The sequence below is a fragment of the Choristoneura fumiferana genome, chromosome 24 (genome assembly GCF_025370935.1).
Source record: "Choristoneura fumiferana chromosome 24, NRCan_CFum_1, whole genome shotgun sequence".
Taxonomy (NCBI): domain Eukaryota; kingdom Metazoa; phylum Arthropoda; class Insecta; order Lepidoptera; family Tortricidae; genus Choristoneura; species Choristoneura fumiferana.
In genome coordinates, this window is record NC_133495.1 from 7,854,085 (window position 1) to 7,873,192 (window position 19,108).

The 19,108-nt window shown below is 39.4% G+C and overlaps 1 protein-coding gene across 1 annotated transcript in view; it reads left to right on the forward strand.

The window, feature by feature from the left end:
- LOC141441791 (uncharacterized) overlaps positions 1-19,108 on the forward strand; it is a gene marked incomplete in the record, with an annotated part of 381,840 nt that overhangs the window by 351,245 nt on the left and 11,487 nt on the right. The window contains 18 exon segments of the mRNA XM_074106655.1: positions 482-722; positions 1,723-1,818; positions 2,396-2,578; positions 3,106-3,265; positions 3,504-3,581; positions 4,091-4,210; positions 4,619-4,891; positions 6,821-6,944; positions 7,390-7,517; positions 8,385-8,461; positions 8,628-8,699; positions 9,038-9,070; positions 11,229-11,303; positions 14,036-14,207; positions 14,518-14,635; positions 15,573-15,682; positions 17,310-17,432; positions 18,661-18,778. Of these exon segments, the coding sequence (XP_073962756.1) occupies positions 482-722; positions 1,723-1,818; positions 2,396-2,578; positions 3,106-3,265; positions 3,504-3,581; positions 4,091-4,210; positions 4,619-4,891; positions 6,821-6,944; positions 7,390-7,517; positions 8,385-8,461; positions 8,628-8,699; positions 9,038-9,070; positions 11,229-11,303; positions 14,036-14,207; positions 14,518-14,635; positions 15,573-15,682; positions 17,310-17,432; positions 18,661-18,778 (2,301 nt within the window).

The following is a 19,108-nucleotide window of genomic DNA, read 5'->3' on the forward strand; positions in this document are numbered from 1 at the left end:
AGTCGACCAAAGACACTAGGGTCTCGCTTTAGTTTTTTTATTTTATTTTATTATGAAGTGCTTTTATGGGAAATGGGGGCGTGCAGTCGGGAAAAATCCATTATAGTGGACTCTCACCTGCTAAAAAACCCGGTTCCACGGCCCCAACTCCCTGGAGTAGATACGGGAGGAGAAGGTTGGAGGAGTTTCTTATTTACCCGCAGAGTATTGCTTCAGTCATTTGGAAAGCCGGGATAGGAGCATGCATTCTCCTGTTATTTATGTGGGGTGATTGGGTCGCTTTTTTTGTTTTACCCCATTGTTTTCTTCCTTCATCGACCCTCATCCTTTACCATTCTAATTTCTAAGCGAGGTCCTATTTTATCTATATTCCTCCCCTTTCCCCAATGCAAACTCTTTTTTCATTGGCTGTAGCCAATTCAGGAGTTATCGAATGCCGTATTGTGTTTGGTAACCCTACTGTATCGATTTTCTTTTACAGTACAAATCGAAGAGCACAAATCCTTCCAAAAGGAGGTCTCAACCCACCGCGAGACCATGCTCCAGCTGGACAAGAAAGGCACGCACCTGAAGTACTTCAGCCAGAAGCAGGACGTGATCCTCATAAAGAACCTCCTGGTGTCCGTGCAGCATCGCTGGGAGCGCGTGGTCGCCAAGTGCGCCGAGAGGACCCGCGCGCTGGACCATGGAGTCAAGGAGGCCAGGGAGTTCAATGACATGTGGTCAGTGCTTTGGTATCAATACGATACAATACAACTCTTTATTGAACTAATACATAAGTAAGCAGTACGTAAACACGGGTATTAGAATTGTAAATGCCTTTCATGAAATGCTTTTGCATGAAGTGGATAAAGATCTTTGTTTAAGATGTTGAACATTAGTGAGATAATTGAGATAAAAATCTTATGTTTTAAATCAAAGCAATCGTTTGCCAACTGCTGAATTCTTTTACACTGAGATTGGTTTTTTGGAATCTTTTTTGTATTTTTTATTTTGATTCCAAATTTTTACTTTTTCAGTGCTGGTCTTATTTTTCTGGTTTTTCTGTGCATCCATATTACAGTTTGTATTTTCAATTTAGGTTTTACGGGATGACCGTGAAAGTAAAAGTTTGGAATTAAAATAAAAAATACAAAAAAGATTCCAAAAAACCAATCTTAATTTGATTGCTTAACAACGATATCTCTTGTCCGGGTGAGCGGTTAGTTCCAATGGAATGCCGAAAGTTTCTCGATGAGGGCTACGGTATAGATGTCGCTAGCGTCACTGCTTAAGTGGCTAAATAAGAAACAAACAAGCTGAGATATGTGGTGCATAGGGGAAATTCGTGTCTGTACCGTTGTCCAGCAGTGGTGTAGCGGTATAGCACGTGGCACGGAATGCCGAGGACCTGGGTTCGATTCCCAGTGCTGGTCTTATTTTTCTGGTTTTTCTGTGCATCTATATTTCAGTTTGTATTTTCAATTTTCTTTTACACTAATCCGAGCCGAAAAGTTGGCAAATTAAAAACAGCAACTGTGGGACAAAGCTTGAGTTCACGTAGGGATATCGATTGTATTGATCGATTCGGTTGGTGTAGTTGAAACTGTCGGTCGACGTCGACCAATCGATTCTACCGTGATGGCATCGAACGATGATCGATCGTTTGGTGTGGTAGCACCCATGCACTGCGTTATCACCTTAGTTATCCTTTTTGCAAACTATAACTTACTGTTTCTACAGGAACAACATGATGAACTGGCTGACGGATACAGAGAAGCAGCTGGACGATCTCAACGTAGAGACCACGGTCAACGACCCCGAAAAGATCAAGCAGAGGTCAGTCAAATCTAAGTCTACATTTACATTTGATTTTAACCAAATGAAACACTTTTTCTATTATTTTTTTTTGTGTCATGTTGACATTTGCCGAAGAAATCATAGAAAAATTCATTATGAAAGGTTCCACCCTGGTACGTGATCAGTTCAGTACATGGTTCATTTTCCTCGACTGTACAATAGCTTTTTTGTCTCATTTTTCAGGACACCTTTCTGTAAAAATGGCCGAATATTCTGAAACTGTTTTTTTTAATTATCTGGTAGAAATAAAGGAACTTTAAGAAATAGTCGAAAACGACATCAAAATCTAGAGCCCATTCGTCCAAAGTTCGATATCTGAACTGCTGAACCGATTTTGATAAAACATGTCTAAGAACCAGTGTTAAAAAACCTGCTTTCAAATAAAAAATCGCATTCAAATCGGTTTACTCGTTTAAAAGCTACGGTGCCTCAGACAGACAGACAGACACACATAGCGGTCAAATGAGGCGATTGAAGACTTTTTACGGGGACAAAGCTTCTGCCATAAGTTAGAGCAGTACGGCGTATCTTAACCAGTCCCTATTTGTCACCACAGGTTATCGAAGCACCGTGAGTTCCAAAAGGCCCTGGCCGGGAAGCAGCCGAGCTACGATCAGACCATGAAGGTCGGAAAGCAGCTCAAGGACAAAGCGCCGAAGGGAGACGAGCCAGCGTTGAGGAATATGCTGCAAGACCTGAAGACCAAGTGGACCACGGTCTGCTCCAAGGCTGTCGATAGGTAATATTTGCTTTATGACTTTTAGTTTTATTTTTACAGAACACGAAGAAAACAACGGAAATAGCTGGAGTTGGAAATCGAGTTAAGACCCTCATCATTTCATTATTCGCGTTAGTTTAGCATATATATATGTCGTAAGATAGGACTTAGAGAGCCGGGATCCGACCGTAACATGATCAATGTGGGCATAACAAGTGGGATTCGGGCAGAGAATGAAACTATTTTGAAGAACTAACAAAAGCACTAATTGTGGTCAAGATAAAACCAAAACAATACGACAGTCGTTCACTGAAATCTTAGAAATGCAGCTATCGCTTCTTGACTCCTACAAGGCTAAAAGTTTTATGGTAAAAAATATTAAATACTTTATTGAAAGATTTTTTCAATTTTTTTTAGAAAAACAGCCTTTTATCTTGACGACATTGTAAAAGTGGCGAGATCATTGTGGCCTTCTAAGGGGGAGGCCTTTGTTCAACAGTGGACGCCTTCCAGCGAATGATGGTAATGACTTATATGATTGTTCCCAGGCAACGCAAGCTAGAGGAGGCTCTGCTCTACTCCGGCCAGTTCAAGGACGCCATGTCCGCCTTGCTGGAGTGGCTGAAGAAACAGCAGCATCAGCTGGCAGCTGATTCTCCTGTCCATGGAGATCTGGACACTGTCATGGCGCTCATTGAACAGCATAAGGTTAGTAAAAGTTGTTAGACAGTGGACAGTGGTTAAATTTCGATCTTTCATGATTTCAGTGATGTTGATGGTGATGATGATGAAGTTGATAGTGATGATGATGATAGTGGTGGTGCTGGTGGTGGTGATGATGATATTGATGGAGATGATGATGATGGAGTTGATAGTGATGATGTTCATGATGATGATGATAGTGGTGGTGGTGGTGATGAATATTAAAATATGCATTTTGTTTTAGCAATTCGAAGAGGACTTGCACTCTCGCGAACAACAGATGCAGTCTGTGTTGAAGACCGGAAAAGATCTAGAGGCCACGGTATGAATACCTTCTGTGCATTATTATATAGTCTATGGTATTATTATAAAGCGCTGAAATTATTTACCTACAAATTATAGTTAAAAGAAAAGGCGTTTAGTTTTCAGAAACTTTTTACGTAAGTCTTGAAAAAAGTTTTCATCGAAGACATACAAAGGTTTAACCGTTAAGTACAGTCAAGTGTAAAAAAAGTATCTATTCGAACCACTCAAAAATATGAGAAACAGAGCCTGTGGTACTTATTTTTGAAACTTTGAATAAGTTCATATTTTTACACTTGACTGTACATAAGGTTATCTTGTCAACTTACTTGCAATGGCATTAATTAATAAGAAATAAGAACAAAAAATATATATAACTAGTGATTTTTCGTCGCTACCCTAAAATCACGAAACACCGCACTCTCCGGGCAGATGTCGGAGCGCAGGAACATCTCTTGGCGCTTGACAGGCACTAAAAACTACAGGCACTAAATACTACAGGTACTAAACATGAATGATTGTTACCAGGTGCCTCGCGAGGACGCCGCCAGCATCCGGCAGCAGTGCAGCGAGCTGAAGCAGGCCTGGGACTCCGTGCAGACCCTCAGCGAGAAGAAGGCGCATCGGCTAGAGACCGCGCTCAAGGAGGTGAGAGAACCTTATCACTTCTCATGCGCGAATTATTCGTATTTGCAGTGGATGTGGACGGCATTCTTTTTTACGCTCTAGCGCGTAATCTTAGCAGTACTGTATACTGTATAAAAGTAGTAGTAACTGTATGAAAAAAGTCACAAGTGACAAAAAAATAGGAATACTTTTTTCTTCGTCCAAATCAATAGCGCTTATGATTCTGAGGAAGAATAATCGAACTTACCTAATTCTTAAAAAAAAAATTAAAGGGCACACTTAAAATTAAAAAAATTTTCTACATTTCGTTTAAAAACTAAGCAATTCTTGTAATCTGTTAAAGAAATAGCAATGCATGATCTTGCAATTTTAGTCAATTTTAATTTTCCACCTTCAAAAACAAATACTTAACCAATTCTAAATTTCTAGGCTGAAAAACTCCACAAATCAGTGAACATGCTGCTCGAATGGCTCTCCGACGCCGAAACCAAACTGCGCTTCTCCGGGCAACTTCCGGAAGGAGACCAAGAGACGCAACAGCAGATCAGAGACCACGAGCGATTCATCAGGGAGCTGAAGGAGAAACAGAGGGATAAGGACGACACGATCACGCTCGCTCACTCTATACTGGGCAAGGCGCATCCCGACGCCGTGACGGTTATAAAACACTGGATCACCATCATACAGAGTCGATGGGATGAGGTAAGGAACTGGATTTTTTTTCTTATTGAATAAGCTAGTGTCGTAAAACATTTTAATTAGTCTATCAGTTAGCATATCACAAATTATGGACACTTTTTTTGTCCATAAATCTAAAAACAAAGATGAAGCGCGGCAACAGTCACTCCTTAATACAAAGTGTACGTAAGAATGACTTCACACAGAACTGGCTATAACTTCAAAACAAAGTAAACTAATTCATTTTTCCTTTAATTTTTTTGTAGTCTATTTCTTTTGGAAAATGCGATTTAGTCTCAGCCTGTCTCACCGAAGCTCTTTCGGTCAGAATTTTATATTACACATTACATATATATATATGGATATTTAATTGCTCAAAAATTAGTATCTGAAATAAATAATTTCATTTTCATTTTAATTTTCTTCTTTAATACATTTTCGTAAGAAAACAGATTTATTGCATTTCCTATCTTCCGTTCTCTATAATTAATCAAAATTCTTATCATATTCTTAGATAAATCATATCTTTCAGATATCATTTCTACTTTTAAGTCGCAATTCTCTGATTTCAAATGTAATCCTAAGATAATGCACGCGATTTGTAAATTCAAGTGTCTTTGTGAAAATGAGTGAGAAATTCAAAACGCGTAAAACCATGGTGTCCATAATGCCGGTTATTAGAATCTTTAGTAGGGTCACACCGGGACAGGTAACATCCTTACTAAGTGTTACAAATACGGAAATAAATGTGTCTCTTACCTGTCCATACCTAAACTTGAATACAAATGTACGTACGGTCAGGCACTTTTATTCATGAGCCGCCATGCAATTGGTTCCAATGGAAAATCTTAATGACTTTTCCTTTGAAAAGGTTCCATGGTGCCTCATGTATTAAAGTCCTTGACCGTACAATATTGTCAGTGGAAAGGTAAAATCGCTAAAGCGCCATATACCAAAGTGATGCTTTAGCGATTTCATCATTCACTGACGCTATGTAGATGACTGGATAGCCCAGTGATTAGAGAATATGACTATTTACGAAGCATGAGGTCTCGTGTTCGATGCCCGGTCGGGGCAGATATTTGTATGAAAAAACATTAGCTCTCCTTGCATTCGGATAAAAATACGAATGTTTGTTCTTAAGTCCTGGTAAATGTTTTTAAGTATATATCTATTTATTTAAGTATGTTTATCAGTGGCCTGGCACCCATAATACAAGCTTTCCTTGCTTTCGGATTTTTGTTTTGCCGTTGGGCGACGAAAATCTCAAATTTATTATTCTGTGCTCCAGTCTAATTACTGTGCCGCTATTTCCGCACTAGTGACACGGTAAATAAAATGGCGGACTTTATTTCCAGAACAATACAGGTCCAACTATAAAAAAGGTATATTAGGTACAATAAAATTAAAAAAACTAAAACTATAATAAATCTAAAAATGGACCCTGCGGCATGGTACCAAAGATGCTGGCAGCATTTCCCCGCTGGATCGCAAGACTGATGCGTTGAGCGAGGAAACTGCCAGCTCTTCGGTCTCCTGTGGTATCTCTGAGTCTCTTTGATAGATCTTTGAAGAGACTCAGAGCGCCAGGGCCCACGGACCAAGGGTCTCGACGCCGAAAGGTACAAAATCATATTCGGCACCGAGACCACTGCTGCTGCTGCTGCCCTTATTGATGTTCGGTGGAGATGAGACGGGGCCAGTGTGTCAACACAAGTTGCATCCCACACTAGCACACGTCCCATACTCCACGGAATCAGACGGTAAATTAGACTTCAGTGCACAGATGAATGAGAAAGGCCGCCGTCCTTTTTCCAGATCTGTGCATTTAGTCTAATACCATGTCGCTTTAGCAGGAAAAAAGTGAAATGGTAATTAGAAGGGTGCACAGAAGAATGAGAGTGGTCGAGTAGTAGTTAATTTTGAGGTTATTGTTATTGATGATGTGTGCAGGTGTGGCAGTGGGCGATGCAGCGCGGCGGCAAGCTGGAGGCGCACATGCAGAGCCTGAAAGACCTGGACTCTGTGCTGGAGGAACTCATCCAGTGGCTCATGGGGCTCGAGAACACACTGCTCTGTAAGTCACATGTAACCTTCCCAGGCGTGGGTGTCTCTAATGTCTTAAAATGTAAACAATACGAACAAAAAATAATTTTCGAATTGGTTCATAAATCTCGGAGTTCTGGGGTAAAAACATTAAAATTAACAACTTAACCTCCTCTTTTTTTTGAAATCAGTTAGAAATATAGTATTAGACAAGACACATTAATGATTTCAATTCAAGACACAACTGAAATAACTAAAACTTTTTTTTTTTGCTGAGTGGTGTTTTTTGGACTGAGAGCTTTTCGGCACTATTGTTCGTAACGTAATATGTATTTTATTTTCTTTTGTTTTTCCCAAATACATAGTTATTTCTTTCGACATTAGTCGCGCAAAAGCCAAATGACTAACCAATCATGTCAAATATATTACTGATCAAATCTTATGGTAATATTTAATATATTATGTTTGTCCGTTAGCATTGGAAGCCGAGCCTCTACCAGAGTCTATCGAGCTACTGGAGGGTCTGATCGAAGACCACAAAGAGTTGATGGAGCACGCGCAGAAGCGACAGACAGAAGTCGACCGCGTCTGCAAAGCTTACCAGGTAATAAAAAAATACTTGTTATTTTTTTTAGTGTCCGATGAAGCTTTCAGCTTCGGAGAGTTCCGATGAATTCCGTTTTAGTTTCGATCTCGACAGAAAATATTAATTCTAGGGTTCATATAGTGTTGTCGCGTTTCGGAGAAATGAGGTTTTCTGTGACATCAAATGGCGCTAGCATCGCGAAGTCCGTTTAACAACTTTGAAAGAAAGAAAGAAAATATTTATTCGTGACAACATGGTAAGAATAGATAAAAACAAAAAAAATGGGTATGCATGTCACGAAATGGTCCCAAATCAGTAATCTCTGCCGGTCTTGCGAACGGGAACTTTGGGACCATCTGGTCATCATACATTAAAAAAGTATACAGTTAAATAAAGTGAGACCGATATAATTTTCAGTTAAAAATACATTCCAGTTTAAATAATAAAAAGAAACACTAACATTACAGTGAGGGTTGGGTTTTTTTATAACGGCAACACTTCTTACGTATTTTTTCTAACCTGACGGTCCTCACGATACTAACGCCATCTAGCGATATTTCTAGATATATATTGATTGGTTACAATCACAAAAGTGACGCAAATGTCAAATTTATCAAGAGAACAACACGGGACAAGCGCCAACTAACCTGTCACAGTTTAATCTTCAGCATTAAGTTTTGAGGACACTTTTAATACGGCCTTCTTCAACTTATTACACTATGTATCTATGGCTACGTGCGCACAATGCGACTTTAGTTGACAACTGCGCGATTTTAGGTTTAGCGTGCCGTCTCTTTCTCAATAGATGGTTTGAAGAGGGACAGCGCGTTGAAACCGCACGGTTAACCATATAGTTCTTGTCTATAACTTATGCCATACCTACAGGTCAAGAGTCAAAGTCAAGGAAGGGACTCAACACCGCGCAAAGTCTCAGCCAAATCTGCCACCAAAGGAGCACCTGGGTTTGTATACATTAGAAAAACATTTTTTTTCTTATTAGTTACTTTATGTTCCATTATTTCATTTGTATGTTTCGTCTCTTTCACGTTCACGCACGGGCACCGCCATCTTGTGACGTCATTGCATGGTGTGACCGCTTGAAAACATGTGTTGCCACACAAAAAATAGTCGGGGATCCCAGCACGATCTTAACAGGGAGAGATCTGTGTCGCCCGATTATTATGGCTCTAGGCGTTACAGGTGCGTTCATTTTTTTACGTTATTATCTAAGTTTTCTTTTAACTTTACGTTTTTTTTTTAATTTTGCTGAAATTCTCACATTAATTTTGATATTACCTATATTATAACTTAATTTTTTCTTTGTGGATTTTTTATTTTATTTTGAATTTGTAATTGTTGTCCAAATGTGTCATGGTGTAAATAACCTTCATGTGCTTTTAAATGTCATTGTTTCGGTGTCAGAAGACGAAAAAAAAATGTTTTCGTTCTCTGACGTCGTAACCACGCAACCTAACGTCGTCTCGCTTTAACACACATAAATGTCGCTTTCTGTCTCATCTCACGCTTCGTCGGGGCAGGTCCAGGATTCACCCTCGAAGTAGGAGAGGAAGGTTTGATTTTTTTATCATTTGTAGTTATTTTTGAAGCTTGTATGTTGTTTTTAAACAGCCTTGTCGTTTTTTATTTTAATTCTGTTGTTCTGGCATGACGAGTGCAATTTAAAATTACTATGGGTATCAAATAAAAAACCCCATGGTTTTATATTTATGTTAGTTTTTGTTATTGCTTATTTACATATTTACCAACAGCTTCTATGTATCGATTTAATTTACTTTAACTTCCTTGTGAAAGTAGAGTTTATTTGTTATTAATTTAATTGCCTTCATCTTCATACTTCATCTTTACTTTTTCCATAAAAACTTTTTTTTTTCATAAAATGTTATATACTAGTTTTTCCCGCGACTTCATCTGCAAAAAATTGCTTTACCAATTGCTCTTCTGCAGGAATTGTGCAATTTTCCGGTATCAAAACTATCCTATGTTCTTCTGAGGGTTTCAAACTATGTACCTCCATACCAAATTTCAACTAAATCGGTTCAGCAGTTTGAAAGTGAAGAGGTAAAAGACACATAGGCTTACTTTCGTTCGCAATTATAATAGGTTTTAGTGAGAAAGTAAGGATAGTCTCTTTTCAAATAGAAAATTGTACATAATTCATATTAGTACCTATCTCTTAATTTGTTTTTGTGTGTATCGAATCGATTATATCGCACTGGTGAGCAAAAGTTACTGATCACTTTCTGACAAAGCTGTATGAAAAGTATTCCTCACTTTAAGTGATACGAGTATCAGAATAGATAACATATTCTACAATTTCTCAAAACACTGCTTTTATAATAGACCGCACATTGGCTTCATATTTAGTTGTTTAATATTAGTGTGCTTTGGGCTTACTGCATGTTTGGAAAAAAGGGCTGTCAATCACAAAATAAAAGTAAAGAAACGCCTTTACCCTTCTAAATATACTAACACGTTATGGAAATGGTAAAATAATTAGCATAAAAACACTTCGAACTATTACTCAATTCAACAAGAAAAAGTCTACCGGTCCTTACTTCGTTCGCGTCCTCTTTTTCTTCTAATAGTTTCTTATTGTACAATACCTAATTCACATGCGGTGGAAGACGTCACAGTATTCTAACACAACTAACCTAAATTAATTATCACGACTGCCAACATACAGCTCACGACTAACAGTGTTGCCAACCTAACACGCACCAACTATAACAGTGTTACCTTATTTATGACCTTTTATCGATGATGCTTTATTTAAAAAAACTAGAGAATCGTATACACTTAATCATTTTTTTTTCTAGTTAGACATTTTGATTTAATTTGAAAAGGCAGACATTATTGACTGACATTTATAAACCAAGTTTTTTTAAATAATGATTCGATAAACTCTTCGGTATAAAATGATCGGTTTTCGCTTATTTCGGACAGTATTCACGTAAATATTAGAAAATATGGTAATAGAATCGTCAACGTTTTTAGCAGTAAAAGAGTTGGTATTATTTATTTTTCATCTTCCATTATTTATAATCAAAAAAGTCCAATTAACCTAAAAGCTCACGTAATCATAGACAAAGTTAGTGAGTGACTAATAAATCAATATTGGCCCAACATTCGGGTACTGACGATGGACCACAGATTATTCAATCTCAACTATTTACTCATAGTTTACCCGCCTGTTACCATTCTGTTGAGTTCCTGCTATCTTATGTTGCAGAAATCTACGATGCCGTCCCTGTTTATTTTGTTCAATTAAACAGAGACGGCACCACATATCTGATATATGCGATATATGTCACATAAACTTAACGTAGACTAGTGAAAGTTCCGTAGTCTCACAATATCAAAAAAACCGTTGTCCGCGATTTCGTAAACACAAAATTCGTTTATAGCTATTCCGCGGGAACTATGCAATTTTCCGGGATAAAAAGTATCCTGTGTGTTAATCCAGGTTATAAATATAAACTATCAGTGTGATTCAAATCCGTCGAACCGTTATTGCGTGATTGAGTAACACTCTTAACATCTTCACAAACTTTCTCACTTAGTAGGACAGTATAGGGTAGGGTAGGGTAGAATAGAATAGGGTAGGGTCGGATAGGATAGGATATACTGTGAAAGCGCATCGATAATGGTCACATAAGGTATACAACGGCAGCTCCCTAACGGTGTGAACTCATGATGACGTGTGTTTAGTCGCGTGAGTCCCGGACGCGAGACGCCCGACCGCCACCTGCCGCACTACGGCCCGCGGTTCCCGCCGAGGGGCAGGTAAGACAGAGACAGACATATGATCCGTCACTTACACACCTACACGTGCGTATAGAATTGAATCTAGCGTTACTTTGCGAAGGTTAATGCAGAACTAAACAAGACATCAAAAATATCCACAAGTTTATGCTGCTACGCTAACCATAAGGTTGATGTATGCGATGTATGCATATTTGACACTATGACTTTATCTATACTTGGTTTGGATAGGTATAACTAAATGTAAACAAAACAACGTCAAATGGTGTCTTAAATATTGAAATTCTCCCATTGATCTATCTAAACATTTACATTTCTGTATTGAAATACACTAGTCTAGTTTGTATTACAATGATAAATAAGTAAAATGTTAAAATCCTTGAATGTTTCAAATCTGGCAGCTTAAGTTTGTTTACATTTAGGCTAATACCTATCCAAACCAAGTATAGATAATTATACATGCCCTCGGCCGTATACAATAACACCATCGCGGTTGACGTGTTTTATGTAATGGTGAACTGTGACGTCACTTGATTTCAAACTCAATTTATTTAAGTACCTACTTGTTTCAAAGCAATTTTTATAGTTGGGTTTTGGAATCGTTTCAATCCCCCAACAAAAAATGTATAGTTTCGGATTAGCAAGGTCATTAATAGAAACCTTCACAAAGTAACATCTAATTCAATTAATCAAATTTCAGTAGTATCTAGAATCTAGGTGGAACTATTAACTATAACGTTTTAAACTTTCGTGATTCTCACTCATAGTCAAAATCACAGTCACTCACATAGTGACTCATAGTCAGTCTACTCGTGACCACGGCAACTGTAACGTTGCCGAAACGTCGAGGTAAATATTACTCGTGTAAAAATAGCGTGATAGGAACTATTAACTGTCTACACAAAACAACACATGTGGAGAAACTCCTAGAGTCACACGTACACATGTACACACTTCCAATACTTTTGATGACGACCGTAAGTATAATAACTACTCAAACAATATATAAATGTAAACATATTATGCCTAACGCAAATTTAATGACTGTTGCCTATTTTAAAAACTTTTCATAATATACTAGTCAAAAGAAAAAAGAAGACATGTAGTTTCATTGGTAAAATGAAAATACTGATAAATATAATTCTTTATAACATTCCGTGTCTAAAAACACAGTACAAATACTTTTCATTCAATTAAATATATTCAGATAAAAACGTAAACCTATTTTTGACTCCATTTTACCTTATTTCTTTTGGCTGGTATGTAAAACATTTTTTATCTGTTAATTTCATGTGTTTTTTATGTACAACAAAGAGTTATACAATTTACAAAATTAGGTAGGTACCTATACATTATAATGCTTTCCTGGGCTGTGTGCCAGTGTTAATAGATATAGCTTGGGCCTTGTATTGATGTTATTTATTCTAGTTTGTGTGGCAGCCCTATTGCTGAATTGCGTTTTTTTTGTTGTTTTTGTTATCATACTTTTTTTATGTTGCACGTAAACATTAAATATCGTTAAAAGGTAATAACGATATCATTCGATTAGTATTTCATTTAAATGTTAGATGAAAATATCAGATTTAGGGGCTGTTTCACCATCCATTGATTAGCGTTAACCGATGGTTAAATATGATGCTGTCTCCGTCTTTTCGAACAAAACAAATAGTGACGCCATCACACCTAACCGCCAGTTAACACTAATCAATGGATGGTGAAACAGCCCATTACTGGTATTTTTTCACCATCTGCTGACTCGAATATATGACAAGCTAGTCGCGATATTTAGCAACCGGCCCGTCAGTGTTTCATGTTAATTTCAAAGTCAAAGTCAAAATATCTTTTTAATTTTAGGCTATAACAAGCACTTTAATATCAAAAAATATATCACTGGTTCGGGTAAACCTGTTGAGTAGAATCCGGCAAGAAACTCAAATTTTATCTAGATACTCACAAAAATGGCCCTGACAGACAGACGGACAACACAGTGCTCCTATATTGATTCCTTTTTCTTTTTGGGCTACGTAACCCTTAAATACCGTCTAATACACTGGTCGTCACACTTTCATGATCAAGGGCCACATTAGACCAAGTGAGTGATTACTGTGAGCCACACACTTGAATTGGCAGCTGTACGACCCGCGGACCTGCAGACCCGCTATTAGTTATCTTCGTATTTAAGGGGCTGTTTCACCATCCATTGATTAGTGTTAACTGACGGTTAAATGTTATGCCGTCTCCGTCTATTCGAACAAAACAGATAGAGACGGCATCACATTTAACCGTCCGTTAACACTAATAAATGGATGGTGAAACAGCCCCTTAATCTCTTTTGAAAGCCATTACCTATTAAAGTCGTTGCATATGTCGCGGGTCACAAACATCGGCCGCGAGCCGCAATTTGACGACAACTGATCTAATATCATTAAAAAAGCCGTGGTGACCTAGTGGTTTGGCCTAATGCCTCTCAAGGATCGTGGGTTCAAGCCCCGGCTCGCACATCTGAATTCTTCGCAATTCATGTGCGGAATTACATTTGAAATCTGCCACGAGCTTTGCGGTGAAGGAAAACATCGTGAGGAAACCTGCACAATCCTGCGAAGCAATTCAATGGTGTGTGAAGTTCCTAATCCGCACTGGGCCCGCGTGGGAACTACGGCTCAAGCCCTCTCATTCTGAGAGAAGGCCTGTGCCCAGCAGTGGGACGTATATAGGTTGGGATGATGGTCTAACATCAATTATTGTAAAAACAGCAAAGGCGCAGAACCGGAGTTCCGTTCGCCGCGCGTGCGTCAACTGTGGGACAAGTGGCGCACCGTGTGGCTGCTGGCGTGGGAGCGACAGAGACGGCTGCACGAGCGTCTCGCTCACCTCAAGGAGTTGCAGCGGGTGTCTAACTTCAGCTGGGACGACTGGAGGAAGCGGGTAAGAAGATTTGATAAGTACAGCTGGAATTCTATATCAAAAATACTTTAGAACCATGTGAAAATTAAAAAAACTTAACTCATCTTCGTCGTCACATTTTTTTATGAATGGGCTGTAGTTTGATGACATTTTTAAATATTTTTAGAGGTCCTGCACTTTTAAATGTACCCATGAGAATCATACAATGTTGAAAAAACAAAGCAGCCGAGAAAGACTTGGGCCAGGAATAAATCTCGTCAATCCGTTATACGTGTCACCATAAATATACAGGTATTTTTAAAACAGATTTACAACGTCATTTTATTTGCAGTTCCTCAAATTCATGAACCACAAGAAGTCCCGTCTGACGGACCTGTTCCGAAAGATGGACAAGGACAACAACGGGCTCATACCGCGGAACGAGTTTATCGACGGAATCATCAACACCAGTGAGTGTACTGTTTAATAACTGCGCCATCTGTTTAGTTTGGATAGGTATTTAACTAAGGGGCTGTTTCACCATCCATTGATTAGTGTTAACTGGCGGTTAGGTGTGATGCCGTCTCTATTTGTTTTGTTCGAATAGACGGAGACGGCATCACATTTAACCGTCGGTTAACGCTAATCAATGGATGGTGAAACAGCCCCTTAATGTAAACAAACTTCAGCTGCCAATTTGGTACATTCAAGGATTTTAAACATTTTTTAAATATTCTTTATTGCACACCACGAACAGTACAAACAGTGTATAATGTACCTAAACTCAAAATCAGGGTAGACAATAGGCGGTCTTATCGCTTAAAAGTGATCTCTTCTAGACAACCATTTGGGCACAAGATCTTATCATTATGTCGCAAGTAGGTGGCGGAAACAGAAACAAAAAACAAGAACCAACAAAAATCATTAATATTAATTAACTAGCTGGTGCCTGCGGCTTCGCCCCCGGTGTAGTTTTTTTTTTTAATCTTCTTTTATAAGAACCTTCTCCTGACAATAGCAAACACACAAAAAAAGAAATAGAGAAATGGGTTCACGCGTGATGCCGTGACCAAGGGAAAGGGATTCATTTTTATATATTAAGAAGATTATTAATATTATTTCACCTACTTATCTATCATTGTAATACAAACTAGACTAGTGCATTTCAAAACAGACATGTAAATGTTTAGATAGTTTAATGGGGGTATTGCAATATTTAAGACACCAATTGGCATTGTTTTGTTTACATTAAATTAAATACTTATCCAAACCAAGTATAGGCACGTTTGATGAGTTTATAAGTATTTATCCGTTGTCTAGCCATAACACAAACTTTGCTTAATTTTGAACTAGGTCAATTGGCGTCGAGTGTCCTGTGATATTTATGTGTTTATTGTTTGTGTGTAGAATTCGACACCTCTCGACTGGAGATGGGAGCTGTTGCCGACTTGTTCGATCGCAACGGCGGCGGCCTCATCGACTGGGAAGAGTTCATTGCGGCGCTGCGACCCGACTGGGTAAACTACCTAAAACCTAAAGCCCTTTAAGAACCTTTGTACACTGCGTTTTTTAAACGCGCTGTCGACGCGTGCAGTCCGCTTCCCCAATGGGCACACTGGGCACGTGCCCAGGGCCCCGCGATGGATTGGGGCCCCCTAGTCCCTACTCCATTACCAAACGATAACCGAAAGCTAAATAGTGCTTTATTATGGTCACATGGGCCCCATTATATCCTAATGTGCCCAGGGCCTCTAATAGGTGAAAGACGGCCCTGGACGCGCGTTGTAGTCTACGCTAGCTGGCGCGGGTAGGTACACTTCGCGGGCGATTGCCCGCGTGTAGGCGACTGGGTCTATTTTTTTCTTGATTGTATGTACTTACGTTATCATGCAAACTAAACGAACCTAAATTCAAAGTCAGTCTTCGCTGGAAGTGGGTCAAATTTGGAAAAAATAAATACAACATACTTTGCACTTCTAGATCAAGATTATAGTAACTCAAAATAATCTACTATTATAATTTCGACCTTACAGAAATTGAATGAAGTCTAAGTCAAAATGGGCTATTATTTTTTGTTATACACGATTTGATTACAGAGAGACAAAGTGACAGTAGGTACAAGTACAGCCACAAAAGAAGCTTTTAATAAAAAATCCATTTGGACAAAAACCTATTTCTGTGTCAATTCTTACTAGTCACTGTTTAAGTATTTTTGCAATATTTATATCAAATGGTGGTCTAGATAACCTGCCATCAGATCAAGCGCATGCTTCGTATAATCTAATCTTATCGGGTTACGATCGGATCGAATTGCATTTAGTCATTGGATTCGCGAGTGTTGGTAGCATCCGTGCGATCTTAGTCTCATAGGTAGGTATTTTGTGAATAAGGAGTGTTATATAATTATAATTAAGTCCCTTACTTTAGTGATAACTTCTTAATTTACTTGTATAATGAACCAATTAAGTGAGAACTTTGAAATTTTTGTGAGTCTTACATCTTAAAAAATCTTGTAAGTGAAAATGGCTTTTGCTGTTTTAGGCTGGGCAAATGACAAAGAATATTACAATGGTGCTCAAAGGAATTTCTATATATTAACAATTGTTAAGTACTTCTCTACTTAACAATATTAATATGCTGAATCTTTATCCAGCAGGTAGTCGCCTAATCGGATGTCAGATTGATACTAAAAACCGACAGTCCGCAATTAAAGTCAGCTGCCAGACAAACACCGAAAGCGGCAGTCCGCGCCTGGTGTCAGATTCCATACTAACACTAAAAGCGGTAGTCCGATGTCAGATTCCATACTAACACCAAAAGCGGTAGTCCGCGCCTGATGTCAGATTCTATCATCATCCCAGCCTATATACGTCCCACTGCTGGGCACAGGCCTCCTCTCAGAACAAGAGATTCTATACTAACACTAAAAGCGGTAGTCCGCGCGAGATGTCAGATTACATACTAACACTAAAAGCGGCAGTACCTACGCGACCGATGTCAGCTACTGGCTCGACACTAACGCAGCAGCGGCAGACCGACAACAGCTGCCACACTGACACTAAAAGCGGCAGTCCAGGGCAGTTCACACCTGACATCAGATGTCAAAAGTATCCAAAAGCGGTCTAGCACGTGGCTTGTCCGCAGGTGGAGCGCCGCGGGCCGCCGACGGACGCGGACAAGATCCACGATGAGGTGAAGCGGCTCGTGATGCTGTGCACGTGCCGGCAGAAGTTCCGCGTCTTCCAGGTCGGCGAGGGCAAGTACCGGGTGAGTACACGACCTTCATTTACTACGTGACAGTACCAACTACCGGGTAAGTGCTAGAGTTGTGGATAACGCTCATTTCCAAAGTCTTAAAGACTCGACTATATTTGAGAATTGAATCGGCTTATTTTATGCATATGGATGCAAGAAACCGTTTTTGCGGCTTTTGAGTCGTTAAGCCTTTAGGTTTCGAGTCTTTAAGCCTCGAAATGAGCATTTTTCACAACACTAGTAAGTGCACATTCATTATAATAACTAGGTAACCTTAGGTAACAGAATGATTACGCGAATTTTAGTGTGTATACTTACTATGGTCTGAATAATAGACCCCAACAAACCTTATTTATACTTAGTCAATTATCTATCATTTATTCTAGTTAAGCTCTTAATTTTAGGGGCTGTTTCACCACTCATTGATTAATTTTATTTGGCAGTTAAATGTGATGCCTTCTCCGTCTATTCGAACAAAACAAACAGAGTCAGTTAACACTAATCAATGGATGGTGAAACAGGGTGTTAATCTTCTATTGTACCTATGCAATCTACATTGATATAAAAAAGAGATAAACTTTGTGTTTGTATGGTTGCTTTTTTGTTCGTTTATCTTCTTATGCGGAGCAACCAGTGTGTGCAACTATTGCACTAGATCTACTTTTAAAATGGAAAACTATACGCCATCCCTGATCGGCTGGCGATAATACACAAGAAAATGTCTAGAATACAGGCAGCGAGAGCGAGCGAGCACCGTTTGTGAGCATTCCTGCTAATCAGCTTCATTTTGGGGGCAGCCCACCCCCCTAACACTATAGCTAGCTCCACCAGAGTTGAAGTGTACACACACAGCTACAAAAAGAACTGATTGCACAAAAGGAGAATGAATGAGTAAATGTCAAAATCCTGCTGTCATTCATTACACTGTTCTTGTGTGCGTGACCTCAACTCTGGTGGAACATAGGTGGAGCTAGCTATACGCTGTATGTATGCATACAATTCAATGCACGTAAAAAAGACCTGGCGATATACCTGCGCAGTGAGCGAATTACGGACCAACTTGGCGGCGGAGCAGTGGGGGACGCGGGAGGGGGTGCAGGAGCCCGTCACGCCATTGGCTTGTTAGTTGTCAGATGCGCAAACGTATCCCCTCCACTAGCCACCCAGAGCTCTTTTTACGTGCGTTGACTTGTACACTGGCTTGGTTTGGTCTAACGCTACTTGTCCCCATCCCCAACAGTTCGGCGACTCCCAGAAGCTGCGCCTGGTCCGTATCCTGCGCTCCACCGTGATGGTGCGTGTGGGCGGCGGCTGGGTGGCCCTGGACGAGTTCCTCGTCAAGAACGACCCCTGCCGAGGTACGTACACTGTACTGGGGTTTCCTGGGGGTCCATGGGGGGTCGTGGTTTTCGTAGCGGCCGGGAAATGGATTAGTGAGTTCGACAGCCGTTTCTCGTGTTACGAAAATCTAAGGATAATATTCATGGACTAAATCCAATTTAAAAAAAGCAAAAAAAAACAAGTGCAGTGATATACGCATCAGCTCTAAGAGCTGCTAGTGTATTATTTGGGTAATAATAGTAATATTAATTCTGCGACCACCCATTTTTATCTATCTACCTTTAAATTAAACGAGCAATTATTTTGTATACATTTCGGGGATCTCGGAAACGGCTCCAATGATTTCG